Raw genomic sequence first — 16144 nt, 5'->3', positions numbered from 1 at the left:
TATCCAAACAGCATAAAAACAATTCATTAAAAAATTAAAACAACAAAAACACATCACTTTCCAACCAAGAATGAAAATTCCCTTCAGCATACTTTAAAAAAAAAAAAAGTGGCAACAACTTAAGAAAATACTAACATAAAATAAAACTGACCTTCTCATCCATTAAGACCATATGCAACAGATTTTGAGAAGGATCCAAAGCAGGATTCTTGTGGTACCACAACTTCACAACTTTAACATGCACTTTCCATGATTCCCTCTAGGGAGTGATTTTCTCCACCAAATCAACACGATTATTCATTCCCAACATATATAGAACAACAACACCAAAAGAAGAAAATATACAGAGAAAATTTCAGAACCAATAAGAGAAGATAAACAGAGGAGTTGGAGTTATAAACTCCCAATGTTAACAAACACTAAAGCTTACAATGAAAGCTTCACATATGGGATAGAGATAGACTAATAGGCATATATAGATTGATATCCCTACACACATCATTTAGGAAGATATCACAAGTAACCAAATACTGATGGAAAAAGAGCAAAAACAATGTGGGAAGAGACCTGTTACAAATTACCAAGTACCTACCACATATAGTTGATTTGACAATTCACAATAAAGCAAGAACAGAATTTCATGAGTCAAGTATACCTAACACTACAGTAAACTTCAGTCCAATAGCATAAAGAACATGATATAAATTATAATAAGCAAAACCCCCAAGAAGAAAATTATTTTCCCGAAACACCAAAAACACAAACATATGAGAGAACCTTTGATTTAGAAAAAAAAGTAACAATCACCATGATTAGATCAGAAACCAAACAACTAAAAATTAAACGATGCATAAAGAAAACAGTAACAATTATCAGGAAAAAAAATTGAAACTGGAGAAGGAAACCAGAACGATTCAAAAGGAGGAGAATGGAACATAGACCACATATACCTCTTGAACCGCGGTGGCGACATCTGCTATCCAAATCACGGAAATGGAGATGGAGAAATGCCGCATGCACGAGAGAGAGACAGAAAGAGGAACCTTGGGGAGAGAGAACAGACGCAAATGACAGAACAACACCTTCGTGGTAGAATCGAATGGAATCGCAGAGATACCCATACTTTCTCTGCATGTGGCCAAAACCCAGGAGAGAAGAAGAAACCTCAGCCGACGGAGCCCACACGGAAATGGTGCGACGGATGCACTCAGCTTAGGGATGAAGAAGATGCGGTGAGCTCCAAAGGTCTTTTAGGGAGAAAGTGATGAATTTGGGAAAACAAAATTAATTAAACTCACATTATCTAACTTTAGTTAGGGTTATGGCTAAATTGAGAGGATTATATTAATAAAAACAAAATTCTGCAAGCAAGTATGTTAAGAGGTGCCAAGAAAAAATTGACATATGACATTATAAAAAATTCACTACTAATAATATATTTATTACTTAAATATATATGTTAGAAATAGCAAAAATAAAATAAAATAGTATCCATAGAGTTTAATTTAAATTTTCATGAAATTTCTGTATGACAAATTAAGATCAAATTTGCACTGGGATGACATGACTATTCTTTGTATAAAAAGATAAATAATTATTTTTCATTAATAAAATTATGATATTTTTTTTATTGATATATTAACAATATAGTTTCTTTCAATTTTTTTGGAAAAGACAATATTAGATTTCAAAAAATAAATAATCAAGTTTTTTAATAAATTTTAATACCATCAAAACCACATAATAAATTAAGAAGAGGATATCTTTTAAATGAGCACAACAATTATCTGCTAATAGAATATCTCATATTTATATAGACCATTTTATTATATTATAAAGAAATCAAAGTTTAATATAAAAGAAGAATATTGATAAACTCTAATAAATGTATAACATTTTAGTGCAACACTTACTACTTTAAATTTCAATAGCCTAATACAAAATATTTCCTAATACAAATAATTTGTATAAAATTTAAGAGTGAAATAATATTAAACTCGGGCAAAATTATTCTACACTAAAATAAAATATTTAAAATATCAAACATCAAATTACAATTTGACCTAAATATTAGAACCAAAATAATAATAAAAAATAGAAGACAGAAGGCACCAAGAAATTTTTATTGTAACAAAAGATATAATCTACATTAAAATCAAATTTTATTGACAATTTAAAATCAAATTTTGCATTGATATGATTTAACTTTTCCTTATAAGAAAAGATAAATAATTGTTTTTATTAATAAAATGCTCATATCTTATTCTTATTAATATATTAAGAATATACTTTGCTTATCTTTTTCTTCCGAAAAAACAATATCAAAATAAAAAAAGTAAATAAGTAAGTTTTTTAATAAAATTGAATATTTTCAAAAACATGTAATGAAATAACTTTTTCATATAAAAAAAATAACTGTATTTTAAAAAATGGCTTTTTAAACTAAAAAAAAAATCAAAATAAAATATGAAGATATGAATCATCAAAGTTATCCACTAAAGAAGAGAGTATCTTTTAAATGAGCAGACCAATTATTTACTTATACAGTATCCCATATTTATATAGACCATTTGATTACATTATATAGAAATCAAAAGTTAATATAAAAAAAGAACCTTGATAGACTCTAACAAATACATAACATTTTGGTGCATAATTAAGTACTTTAAATCCCAATAGTCTAATACAAAATATTTCCTTATACAAAGAATTTGTTTTAACTTTAAAAGTGAACAAATATTAAACTCATGCAAAATTATTCAGCACTTAAATAAAATATTTAAAATATGAAACATCAAATTAGAATCTAACCTAAATATTAGAACCAAAATAATAATAAAAAAATAGAACACAGAAGGCACTAAGAAATTCTTTTTCTAACAAAACATATAATTTAGATTAAAATCAAAATTTTTTTTAGAGATTAAAATCAAATTTGTATTGATATCACCTGACTTTTCTTTCTAACAAAATATAAATAATTATTTTTTATTAATAAAATGCCCATATTTTATTATTATATTTTTTTTATCTAGTTATATCAACAAACTAACCCAACAAGTTTAACCCATTTATTTCGATACTGATGATTAGTCAGGTGAAATTTATTGATTCGGAGTATTCTTTCTTTTTTTCTTTTAAATACAGTATATATTATGCAATTTATTTATTTATATATTTATTGGTAACGTATACTTCATTTTCTCCCCCTATACCGTCTTACATCATCATCGTCATTAATAGATTTGTGTGTTTCAATTTTCAAAGTTTCAATCACATTCACACCCAGTCTCAGTAGTCAGTGGTTATATAACATGTAAAATTGTAAACAAAATCTGAATTTTCAGTGGTTACATTACATGTATTGATATGTTTTATATTCATTTTAAAGTAAAAGATTATACTTCCCATTTTTAAAATATTATGCATTAAAATGGTGTTAATGTATATATATATACTAATATATTCTATATTTATAAAACGTATGAATACTCTTCTTTCACAACATCCTTTAATTTTCACTTAATAGAAATGAATGGGTCATAAAGAATGATGCATCTAGTGCACACGAAATGCTTGAGACAATTTTAAACATACCCCAAAGAAGATGTCCCTCTATAAAGAAGATATACACGAAATTAAAACTATAAATTACACAGATAAGACTGAAACATATAACAAAAAAATACATTATATCTTATCAAACACTTTCTTAAATACAACGTTTTCAGTCCTGGCAGCATCAACTAATCCTTCATCACAAAGTAAAATCTTAAGACCATTTCTATTCCTAACTCGGGAAAGAGCTACATAAAGCTGACCGTGAGAAAACACAGGACAACGCAAGAACAATCCGACTGTTGATAATGTCTGACCCTGGCTTTTGTTGATTGTCATTGCAAACAACAAAGAAACCGGAAATTGACGACGTTGGAATTTAAAGGGTATAACCGTATCACTAGGAATCATATTCATTCTAGTGATAAAAACTTTATCCCCAACATTGCTACCAGAAACAATATCGGCACCGATCACATTTGTCCCTAGATCTCGCATAACAAGTCGAGTCCCATTACACAAACCCCCAGCTGGATCAATATTCCTCAACAAAATAATAGGCACGCCTATTTTCAACTTCAACAAATGATTAGGTAGACCAGAACACCTAATCTGATTCAAGAATTCAACAGTTATCCAATCAACATCAACATCAGAATAGGCATCACTACCACATATCGAATCAGCACTGAGATAATTTTTCTCCTCACCGGGCAACAAGTCAACTATATAATTGTTTATCTCTTCAACATTGTCGACAGTCGGAGCGAGTATTGCCCTATCTTGGAAAAAACTTGGATCACAAAAATTCTAAACCAAATTCGGATAGATTGTATTTACAATATCTTCCACTGGATTTTCCAAGACAGGAATGATTAGATTAGAAGGAATATCAACAAAAAGTTTATCGTTGACCACTGTTCCACATCGACCTTCACCAATTTGAAGTATCCAATCTGAAAACGACCTTAACTCCTGAGCAGTTGATTGTTCCGATCCGATTGCTAACCTCATATTTTTTGTCAATTGCAAAACTTCGCAATATTTCCAAATGATAGAAGAATTTATGGAAGCCATGACAATCTCAGCACGCGAACCTTTTGGAATAACTGGCAAGACCTGCCTGAAATCACCACCCAGAACGACCACCTTCCCACCAAAAGGTAAATCTTTATTCCTATCAGAGTTTGAAACCATTATATCACGCAACGTCCTATCAAGCGCTTCAAATGCTAATTTGTTAGTCATTGGTGCCTCATCCCAAAAAATAAAATCGGCCAATCGAAATACCTCAGCTTTTGGACTGTCCTTCTTAATCTGGCAAACAGTGTCTTCAGTCAGGTCAACAGGAATATTGAACATAGAATGCGCCGTCTTACCACCAGGTAACAACAAAGAAGCAATACCACTAGAAGCAACATTTATAACAATCTTTTTCTCAGATCGCAATCTAGCTGACAAAACTCTGTATAAAAAAGTTTTTCCAGTGCCACCAAACCTGTACACAAAAAAGAATCCATCCCTCTTATTCGAAACACAGTCAATAATTTTATCGTAGACCACCCTCTATTCTTCATTTAACTTTAAGATATTTGCATCGTGCTCACGAGACAAAGAAACAGTATCATACTACAACTCACGCAACAGCATCAAATTGCTAAATTGAGAGACTAAAGAGTTATTAGGAACCGGCATGCCAGCATAATTTCTCAATGATTTTCCATTACTCTGCAATAGTCTCTCAATCTCCAACAAACAAAATGTTTGTAACTCGTCCTGACTCATAGTTAGATCTACGTTTAACAATAATTAATAAATATTAGCACCATAATATAACTTCTCTACTGTGTGCATGCGTGTGTGCCTACCTATCTTGTAATAAATTCACGACGAACAAAAATCTTACCAGGATATTGCAGCTCGTGTCTTCTGCGGTAAAGAATATCATCAGACAAATAAGTCCAAGTTTGCTCCCAAACTAACAAAGGTCTTCCCATGGAACCAGATAACAGCAACATCACAAAAAGCCTCCTTAGCTGTGCAGCTGACGCTAACTCGGCGACTTCCTTAATAGCAGAAACATACTCCTTATCATCTATCAAGAATCCCATGGCGGAACATGCCTCTTGAAATGTATCATAAGTAACACCATTCACGGTTCTTATTCTTCGAAAGCTGGTACAACCTCTTTGAACATTCAAAAGCATCCGCATGTAGAAAAGTTCACCAGATGAGGGATGAGCAAAACTCAATCTTCCAATTGAGAATCCCCTCTGTCTTGGCTTCCACTCCCTGCTCCTCAAACAATAGACAAATTTGCCTGGATATTCAATATATGTTAGAGACCGCCCTTCCGAGAACCGCCTGTTGGCCATCATCCAACCCGTAAACATCGTCAGCAAATCTTTGTTGCGCAAATAAACATGAGTAGTGATATCAGCATCATCGAATACAACATGTTGCTGGTTAGGCAAGTGAAAAGTCAACCTCTGTACCGACGGCCATCTTTGATAAATATCGTAAGCAAAAATTCTCCACATGGATTCAGACGGTGACAAATAACGACAATCGTAATACTGTTTGATCTCATCAACCACCTGAGAAGATTCACCAACATCATATCTTTCTCCAACAGTTGCGGTCACCCGATCCGGACCCTTGTTAACATACTTAAATAGATACTTAATCACGTTTGACTTGTTACAGAACTCGAGATTTATGTGAGCCTGATATTTCATTAACAACAGTGGATTATAGGGCACAACAAATCTGTTGTCGATATCGACATCGTTGATCTTCACTGTGACACCCATATTACGACGTCTATATATTGGATAGCCATCTTCATCAAAGCTCGTTTGGTCAACGAATCTTTTCGGATAAAATTTTGAGCACTTACCATCTTTCATGCAAGGAGAACTCGGTCTAAGTGGACCACAGGGACCATGGATCATGTACTTGGTGACGACATTATAAAGAGATGGAAATTTCTGGGGATTGGGTAGCTCGGCACAGATGAATTCATCAACAATTTCAACACTTTGTAAGTTGCTTTCCCCGTTAAGCCAGAGTAACATATGTGCATACGGTAGACCTCTTTTTTGGAACTCAATAGTATACATACCTAAAAAATACAAAAAAATCCTGAAGAAGCCAGACAACTACATGTCCGAAGACAACTGACAGAAATTGAAATGCTAACCGAGAAAAGAACTTACCTGCATTAAATGGACCAAAAAACACACCTTCCTTGAGATCACTAAGGAGGCACTTCAACTTGGCATGAAAGACACGACAAGAGATATCAGGACGATCAGCGATTGGAATTCGCTCTCGCTCCGTGAACCGCTGAAACTCAGGTCAATTTGGATTACACGTAATAGTGAGGAATAAATCTGAATACCCAAATGTTTGCAAATCGCCATGGCATTCTGACAACGGTTAAACATATAACGTCTACCACCAGTGAAGGAAGAAGGCAAAATGATTCGTGTCCCAATTGAAGAAGCCTCGTCATCGCCACGACGCATAGCCTCCTCTATTCCTTGAAGGACTTCTCCTCTAATTGTACTTTGCTTCATTCTAATCTCATACAACCTCTGGGACTCAATCATGGTGAAACAATCAACAACAAATTGTTGAAACAACCGCCTACACTTGTGAATAATTCCATCTTCGTGTTCCCTAATCTGGAGACGTAAACATATGAATTCCCTGAGGGAAACTCTTGTTCTCCTTCCAGGAACATATCCAAGCTGTTGACCTCGATAACCAATGTTCAGCTGATAACCATCCTCGCCATATGGAAACAACAGAGGATACTGTAAGGGCCAATATAGAGCATGAGTTTCATATATACGTTGCAACCAACCACCAGTAGATCGAACAATAATGTCACGACCATGGTCCGACGAATCAAAATCTCCAACAATCAAAGCAGCAACTTCATCGCAAGAGGGAGCACTATACATTCTTCGATCAACGTTCCGTTGCGAATACAACTTCAATGAGAAAATCTCAGATGGATGACACTCATAGAATTCTTTAACTCTTCGAAAAGACTGTGCTATGACATTATGGATATCGATCATTTGCAACAACTTAGTTATCAATTCTTTATCTATCTCAGATGTTTGCCTAAAACAAAAATATATTAACCACAAAAAATATATTTAAAAACCACACAGAATACAATTGTAACATATTTTCATATTAAAAATATTTTATTAGCAAAAAATAACTAATAGCATATTATAACAGGACCAAAACACAGTATAACTATGAAGTCACAGCTATAAACCTATTTTCCAATACATATAACAATAAAACATCAGGAAAATACAACAAAAATGCTAAACAACAAAGTTTCAAACACACATACCCAAAAATTTGCTGCCTATGCATTATCTCATGCTGAGTGTCGTATACGTATAACTGCGCAAATTTAGGCTTCTCACCAGCATCTGGGAGCAAACTTCCAATCCGATGATAATTTTGACCACTTATTATAAACTGTGGTGGACCCCTCTCATCATTCACTGAATCCAATACCTTACTGCCAAGAGATGTGAAGGCAAACATACTATTATAAGATCGAATATTTTTTTGGAAGTACAAACTCTTGCTATCATGTCCATTGATCAAATCATATAACAGATCTGAGGACTTTTGGAGATAAGGTAACTGAATTTTTCCCTTTGAGCAACAAACAGTAAAAATAGGACGATTAACCGTAGAATCTCTTTCAACACGTTCTAATAACCAAAAACACGCGCCACAAATTGAACATTCATAGTTAGGGTCACCAACATCAAGGCAACCTGCTAGACATAAAATCGAGAAAAATATACACAACAATAAAAGAACCTCATCTGAATTATATGACACGAAATAAATTCAACACAACATGAATAAACCATTAGCATAAAGATATTATATAGACTAAATACTTGACTCATTTGAATGTTGTGAGAAGAATATATCACAAAATACTATTTTTATTTTACACTAACTGAATAACATCTCATGACATAATCACAGTCGGATGTTTTAACACTAAATAAATAAGGAGTCTATTTTACTATTCTTCAATAATATATGATTTAAGAAAGAGAGCGTACCTTGTATCTCACTTTGCAAGAACAGAGGATGATCAATAACAGAACCAACTTGACTGAATGAATTTATGGAAGGATCATATATTTCTGATTGGTCTATATCATCCATTTTGATTTAAAATAAGACAAACTTATGTAAAGATATATTCGACAACCAAATATAAAAAAGAAAATATTCATGTAATAAAAAATCAATTAATTATCTAATAATGAACATGTAAGGTAAACATTACAAATATAATAAAGTATGAAAATGAATAAAAATTAAACATTTATTTATCAACTAAGTAAATATAAATAAATCTAAATGCATATTCAAGAACAATTTCATTTTTGCTAACATTAGAATAGACTTTGTTTTATTATTTTAATCAATGATACTAACTACGAACGTCCAAATTAAATAATCTAAATTACTATTAAAATCAATTTGTATTTTTTTAGACACTAATGGCTCAATCGGTCCTTAGAATTTTCTAACATTTTAGAACAAGTGCATATATTGTTGTTTTTAATGTAGAACTACTGATTATGACATTTTTTTAATGTAGAACTACTGATTATGACATAAAACCATAGCTATAAGAATCAGACCGGATCTGCCGGTTCGGCCGGAAAATCGATGAATCATTCGAACTGGTAGTCTAGCCGGGTCAGGTTTAGGTTTGAACCGAGGAAGGATGTGAACCGCGTAAAATCAGCCGGTTCTTCAAAAAGCGGACAAAACCAGCCAATTCGATCCAATCCGTGAACAGGCCAATCCTATGGTGCTAACAACAAATGCAACTCTTGGGTGGTCCAGAAGCATTTGAATATTGGATCGAATATTAAAAAATGCTTGCAATGGGTATTGAACCCACTTGTGCTTGCTAGGCAAGCATAAGGGATACCACCAACCTGCTGTGTTAAGAATAGACTTAATTGTCACTTTATTCAATTTTTGACTATTTTATATCTTTTATTGACGTACAACCAGTTCTATCGGTTCAACAAACGACTCACCGGTTGAACCAATGAACTAGTGATACAGTAACCTGACTGGTTCGATAACCAATTAAATTATGAGAAATACACATAAAACTAAAAAACTTTCAACAAATACCCTTGGTCTATTGTTTAGCTAAAAAATTTAACTAATTAACTAATTACATGATTCCAATCACATAACCAACAAACTTTTCATATTGTTGAAGACAAAAATAAACACTAATTAAACAATTTAATAACCTCTACTCCTTGTGTATGTTTGAAAGAACTATATAAATTAAACCTATCTACTGATCTAAATGATTCAATAAAGAATTTTATAATGGCATTAATTATGTTTACCACATATGATAGCTGGTCAGGCTTACGGTAGGTAATCTAATTACCTTCAATAACTGTACGCTTTGAATCAATTATTAAGTACTTCAAAAACTTTCAGCCATGTAAACAACAACAACTAAACAATTTCACGATTACGTTACCTAATTTAATAACAACTTATCACAATTTAGGGTTATTATAATTACCTTACATCATGTTTGATTCTACAAATATTAATTGAGTTGTCAAATTAAAAAGAGACCAAGTACAGAAGTCTAGACATATGTTTAACTAGAAATTCTCTGGGCTACTAATAGTTAAAATAACCCTTTTAGGTGTAACAGCATAAAAAAACAATAATAAATGACTTAAATACATTTGCTATTACATATAAACCAAAGAAACTTAAAATATAATTTAACAGAAAAGAATCGAACTGGAATAAAATACTTAAATATATTATTATACCTGACAAAATAAGATTTGAACTCTGATTAACATTCTAGGACACCTCAAATAAATTTTCTAAAACATAAGAAGAAATAGAGACATTGGAAACATATAAAATAAAAAGATAGATTATTAGAAACACAAAGATTAAATACAAAAAATATAAAGAGAGCAATAAAAATTACCCATATAATCATTCAAAGAGAGAACAGGCATCGAGGAATCAAGGATCTCTAAAGCATTACAAAACAAAACAAAAAAATTACAAACAGTCGCATATATATCAAATCACTAAAAATTGGAGTATAAACCACTAAAAATATCATGAAACTCAATTCAGAACTGACCTCTTGCATTTCGATGATGAGTTTGTGTTCGTTTTCTTTTCAAACAATTTCGCCTATACTCTCTAGCACGAACTGAGTTATGAGACATCTTTGTTACTCGTACTAAACATAAAAAAAGGTTGAAACATGAAAACCAAGGAGTAACCCTAATTCATTGAAAAGAGAGATGCACATCGTTAAGTTCCTATAAGCAACAAATGAAAAAAAACGGGGGGGAGGAGGGGAATGGATGGGGGCAAAAGATGTGAAACACACCAACAAAAAACTCATATAACCATGCACACCTTTGATAACAGACAAAATGAAGGAAATAAAGTATTATAATGAACACCAATAACTAATCGACATCAACATCAACATGAAAAGATAAAATTGTACAACAATAAACAAATACAAAATAAGAACTGCTGCATTTCATTAAAATTTCACTGATAGTGATCTACACAAATACATATGGCTATCTCCCCTATGATAAGGAGGATTCCAACATCTGACTACATATCCTAGTATGTAACCTAAAGAGGGTACAACATTGAAAATGTGTCCAATCCCTAGCAAAGTCACTATTACAAAAGGAGGAGTTGAGAATAGACATACTTGGCACATTACCCGAGCCATCACAAAAGAAAAACCCCTATATCTGACAATCCTATTTGTTGGACACAATCCAAAAAAGTCAAATCAAAATACCATCCAGCCAGCATGATTACATGTCCATCTATTTGGAATCACAAGCCTTCCTAAATACTTATAGATAAACTATATAAGACACCTACACCTAGACACAGCAGCTCAATTCCACACCTTCAATCAAACTCCATTAACCTTGGCAACCTTGAACCCACGCCCATCTGCATCAACAGCAGCCTCTTCAAATTGAGGATTCAAATTCCTCTTACTCTTGGAGGTGACAACATGATTTTCATGGGTAAGCTTCTCTCCATTTTGCGAAGGTGCTTCAAGAACATCGGACAACAGCTCCTATGACAAAGAAATTAAAAAAACATATGAATCTCACTCAAGAATGCAAATTACAATTAGAAACAGCACACATAAGAATGAGGAAAAAAATATTATACATAAGCACCTGAGTTTCTTTTTCTGCTGAGCTAAGCAATATATCCAATTCAGCAGAAAGATCATCACTAACAGTATCATTGCTGGGAGTTTTGTCTTCTTTTCCATGCTCACCATCAATTAAGCCAACAAACTCAGTCCCCCCGGAAACAACAGGCTATTTTTCAGCCAAAAAATCTATAAGAACGGGGGATTTACACAAAATTCCAGAACACTCACCAGCATCTTTCTCACTTTTGATAAAACTATTAGAAGACTCCTTCTTAATACCAACATCCGCTTTTCCACGAGGAACAGATTTGTGTAAATCATGCTCCTATTCATATGCCATAAGAGTTTAAAAATACATAAGACCATAATAGAAATTGACCACAGCACAATAAAGAAACAAAATATATGAAATTAATGATGAATTAACGGGATCTAAAAACATTTGTATGTATATCTAACCTTTTTTGGAGTAGACTCATCATCAGCATCATAATTAGGAAGTTCAAACATCGCAATAATGGTGGAATCATCACAAATTCTCCTAACTCGGAAAGTCCCATAAAATGTATCATGTGGGACACATTTGGTATCAACCTTGAGCAGCAACTTTCCAATGAGCCCTTGGAGTATGGGAGGATAAGTATCCCCACATATAAGCTATTTTGAAAGTAACACATAAGAAATATAGAGTTTGAATAAGGAACATGCCATCATCTAAAGTGAACAACACATGAAAGAAAACTAACAACATACACTTGCATCTCTTTGAACCTCAGTAAACAAGTCAGCACATGATTTCTTAAGCAAATAAGAAGCCTCACGATCAAAGAGAAGGAAAATACCCTCCCCAGTATGATCTTCAACTGTTACTTTAATTTTAAATCTGGAGAGAGAAAAAAAAGGGGGAACACAATCATTCAAATACATAATACCAAGAAACCTTATTTTTATAAACAATCCACTTTACAAAATGAGAACACATTTTCAACAAAAATTCTGACCTTGGAGTGACATTAGTTATGTGCTTCAAACAAAAATCACAGTAATAGGCACCATTTTGAGGATAGATACCCTTTCCACACACACAAGCAGAATACCACCAACCTCCATCCTCAACAATACCTTGGATTGCACCAAAAATGATAAAAGAACCCTCCTATCCAATGGGCATTTCAAAGTTAATTAACAACATGAATGAAAAAACAGATCTGGAAATCCTTGTTTGATTTTCTTTTTCGCTCATTTGTGTATAAAACAAACAGAAACACAACTAACTCAAAAGAAGACAACCTGATTGCTATCTTGAAGCTCTTCAATAGTGCATTTTCTAGTTAAACGCATGAAATCATCTTCCAAGGAGAGAACTTTACCCTCAATTGTAATAAACAGTGACTGGGTACCACTGACACCTTACTCAATCATACTAAAAAAAATTAATGCAAATAGTTGTACTTGTTACTCCAGATTGCTTGTAAATAAAAAATACAGTAAACATCAACAAAATAAAGCATGCTAACATCTGCCTAAATTCAACAACTTCAGAAATATCAGGATTAAATAACATTTGAGTGGCATACATCACATTTTGAAGACCTACTTGACCTACACAGAAACAAAGAAAGAGTCTAGCAAAACTTTATTGGAGACAACACCTAGAGCAGCCATGAGATGTACAGAAAAAAAAAAACAACAACATACCCCTAAAGAACTTGACTTTTGCAAGTTGAATGACTACAACAGGCTGCTCCACATACCCAGAGGCAAGGAAATGATTTACTTGATTAACATAATCCCCAAACAATGCACATCGCACTGTAAGACTGAAACTCAAAAGATGACAAAGAATCAAACAGAAAATAAGCAAAAAAGATAATTAAAAGATAAAGAGAAAGCACCATAAATGACTTAAGGAACATACTCTTTTGAAGTTAATTCCAATGCAATCATTTTCACAATTTTTCCCTCTTTTGCATATTCTTTCTCTTCTCCGACTGAAGTTAAAAGACCAATGACATCTATTCCAAATAAACACAACCTATTAACTATTCAAAGGATTTGTTTAAAAAACTTCAATAACAGAACAGTAGGAAGATATACACACCAACTAAAAAATCATAATCTTGGGTCATGTTCAGCAGCTCAGAAAAAGGAAACATGTTGAAACAAGTCTTAGGGATAACATCTTCATCAACAGCTACAACAGTGGTTCGGTGAAGGAAAACCAATTTGAATTCATGAGAAGTTGCTCTATAACTACCATGATTTGACACAATAGCAAAATATGTCATTCTATAAACTTGTCCTTCAACTATATGATCCCTAAACCTATTAAGGAGTGGTTTCTTGACTGTAGCTTGAATTTTTTCACACTAGAAATGGAACAAAAGAACAAATCAGATTAATGAAACACATAATTTAAATTTGAAAACTTAAAAAACAGCAAGTAAGACCATATTTAAAAGAGAAGCTAATAGGGGCTAACATGCTCATCAAGGAGAATCATCTCCATTGAGTTAGGAACCTCATGGTTACCAAAAGAGAGTACAACCCAAAGCCTTAGAACCCTAACTTTCAGCTTCCAAGCCTCTCTAGGAGGATGCATCTTAGAAATCATATCAAATGGTGGAGGCATTGCAGTAAAAAGAAAGGAGATAAAGAGACTTGATGAAATAGATCAAAATGTAAATAGTAAAATTATAAAATAAATATAGCTTAGGAGCAAATACAACACATCAGAATGTTTGTGCATTCAATGTGCTTTACCAACCATCCTTTTATAGAAAAAATCCAGGACACAATCTCACCTTTTTGAATTCAAATCAAATTGAGGAGGGAAATGGAGGGTAGTGGAGTTGAATAACCAAATTTTTCATTTAATGAGCAACAAGAAATGAATCAATTGATATCAATCACATCACCACTAACCAAATAGGTTAGATAGAAAGCCCATACCATGATAGGCATTCCCACATTCTCATCCCATTTAATGGAACATAGACAACTAATCATAGCAGCAAAAGCTGAAACAACACAAAAATAGGAAAAAGAAGTGATACTTTCGAGAAATAATAAAATAGGCAGTCACCAACTACCCTCAACAATGATTCTAGTGATGGCAATTAGAGTTGGTAAATGTCTTAGGTAGGGATACATTAGAAAAAGCAGCTAAATGGGAACAAAAGTATAAACAAACATGAATAAAAATCTGTCAATCACATCAACATTCATGAAATGGATGATAATGAAACCTCATACCTTCGTAATTATTGGAAATTTCCAATTTCCAATAAAGAATATATATATATATATATATATATATATATATATATATATATATATATATATATATATATATATATATATATATATATATATATATATATATATATATATATAGCACAACCTTATTATGTGTGGAAAACACTTTTTCATGGGAACAGCAGCTGCTGGATACTTTTTTCTTTGGCTAACGACATGTGGTAGTTAGACAAACAACAACATGAACCCATTCTACTTGCACAAGCGCATTCTTTTCTCAATGAACCTCTTAACTTGAGGACAAGGAGGTGTATGTCCATCCAACAGCTGAGATATGAAACATATTTAACACAATCAACAGAAAAATGTAATCCAATTCAGTTGAACTTCAAAAAGAAATAAATAAACAACAGGCTACACATCAATTTTTGTGATTCACATCACCACTAATAGAATAGATTAGGTACGAAACCCATTTTTTCATAATCATCAAGACAACCCACATGCAACCAGAAACACAAATAGTGGAGTATGCCATAATTTTTTTCTCTAATTATCAATAGAAAATAGGCATGGAAAAAATTGTGAAAATTAGTTAAACTTTGGGGCAGTCCTAGTAACACAAATAGTGGAATGATACCATCTTACTCTAACAAAGCCACTTCCTTTGTGAATCACATCTCAAATTCAGCACAAAAATCCCATGTCTTTTCAAGAGGTGAAATACAAAACAATTTTTACATAAATAAATAATTAAAGAAATAGACAATGAAATTGAATTGAATAACCAAATCTTTCATTCAATCAGGAAAAAGCTATTAATCAATTCATATCAATCACATCACCACTCACCAAATAGGTTAGATAGAAAGCCCATACCTTGATAGGCATTCCCACATTATCATCTCCATTCAATGGCATAGAGACAACTAATCATAGGAGCAAAATCTGAACCAACACAAAAACAGTAAAAAAAGTCAAACTTTCAAGAAATCAAGAAATAGGGATCAGAAATTGAGATATGAGACCACAACTACT

At 32.6% G+C, this 16144-nt stretch overlaps 3 protein-coding genes across 4 annotated transcripts; all 3 read right to left on the bottom strand.

The window, feature by feature from the left end:
• Nucleotides 1-3690: 3690 nt before the first annotated feature.
• Nucleotides 3691-8784, bottom strand: LOC112763595 (uncharacterized). The gene is made up of 8 exons (XM_025809225.1): nt 8679-8784; nt 7940-8378; nt 6981-7695; nt 6777-6906; nt 5465-6682; nt 5192-5351; nt 4399-5056; nt 3691-4368 (listed from the first exon to the last, which is right to left on the bottom strand). The coding sequence occupies exons 1-8, from the start codon at nt 8782-8784 to the stop codon at nt 3691-3693; spliced, it is 4104 nt and encodes a 1367-aa protein (XP_025665010.1).
• Nucleotides 8785-11171: 2387 nt separating this feature from the next.
• LOC112767449 (uncharacterized) lies at nt 11172-15047 on the bottom strand. 2 transcript variants are annotated; one of them, XM_072222162.1, is made up of 9 exons: nt 13950-15047; nt 13767-13863; nt 13547-13668; nt 13139-13271; nt 12850-13004; nt 12602-12731; nt 12308-12505; nt 11868-12173; nt 11172-11761 (listed from the first exon to the last, which is right to left on the bottom strand). In XM_072222162.1, the coding sequence occupies exons 4-8, from the start codon at nt 13187-13189 to the stop codon at nt 12015-12017; spliced, it is 693 nt and encodes a 230-aa protein (XP_072078263.1). In that variant the 5' UTR covers nt 13190-13271; nt 13547-13668; nt 13767-13863; nt 13950-15047; the 3' UTR covers nt 11172-11761; nt 11868-12014. The 2 variants fall into 2 exon arrangements, with proteins under 2 accessions (XP_072078263.1, XP_072078264.1); XM_072222163.1 differs by having other exon boundaries at nt 13139-15047.
• Nucleotides 13259-14480, bottom strand: LOC112763594 (replication protein A 70 kDa DNA-binding subunit A). The gene is made up of 6 exons (XM_025809224.1): nt 14331-14480; nt 13950-14217; nt 13767-13863; nt 13547-13668; nt 13366-13450; nt 13259-13271 (listed from the first exon to the last, which is right to left on the bottom strand). Exons 1-6 carry the CDS (start codon nt 14478-14480, stop codon nt 13259-13261), a joined length of 735 nt encoding a protein of 244 aa, XP_025665009.1.
• Nucleotides 15048-16144: the final 1097 nt, after the last annotated feature.

This window comes from Arachis hypogaea, chromosome 17 (genome assembly GCF_003086295.3).
Source record: "Arachis hypogaea cultivar Tifrunner chromosome 17, arahy.Tifrunner.gnm2.J5K5, whole genome shotgun sequence".
NCBI lineage: Eukaryota > Viridiplantae > Streptophyta > Magnoliopsida > Fabales > Fabaceae > Arachis > Arachis hypogaea.
This window is presented reverse-complemented; position numbering and strand designations above follow the sequence as displayed.

Coding starts and splice junctions, on each gene's coding strand:
- LOC112763595 (XM_025809225.1), bottom strand. CDS start 8,784: ATGGATGATATAGACCAATCAGAAATATATGATCCTTCCATAAATTCA. Junction 8,379..8,678: donor CTTGCAAAGTGAGATACAAG/GTACGCTCTCTT, acceptor TATGTCTAGCAG/GTTGCCTTGATGTTGGTGAC. Junction 6,907..6,980: donor ACCGTTGTCAGAATGCCATG/GCGATTTGCAAA, acceptor CCTGAGTTTCAG/CGGTTCACGGAGCGAGAGCG.
- LOC112767449 (XM_072222163.1), bottom strand. CDS start 13,189: ATGCGTTTAACTAGAAAATGCACTATTGAAGAGCTTCAAGATAGCAAT. Junction 12,506..12,601: donor AGGTTCAAAGAGATGCAAGT/GTATGTTGTTAG, acceptor CTTTCAAAATAG/CTTATATGTGGGGATACTTA. Junction 12,174..12,307: donor ATGAGTCTACTCCAAAAAAG/GTTAGATATACA, acceptor GCATATGAATAG/GAGCATGATTTACACAAATC.
- LOC112763594 (XM_025809224.1), bottom strand. CDS start 14,480: ATGCCTCCACCATTTGATATGATTTCTAAGATGCATCCTCCTAGAGAG. Junction 14,218..14,330: donor TGATTCTCCTTGATGAGCAT/GTTAGCCCCTAT, acceptor TTCCATTTCTAG/TGTGAAAAAATTCAAGCTAC. Junction 13,451..13,546: donor AAAAGTCAAGTTCTTTAGGG/GTATGTTGTTGT, acceptor GTTTCTGTGTAG/GTCAAGTAGGTCTTCAAAAT.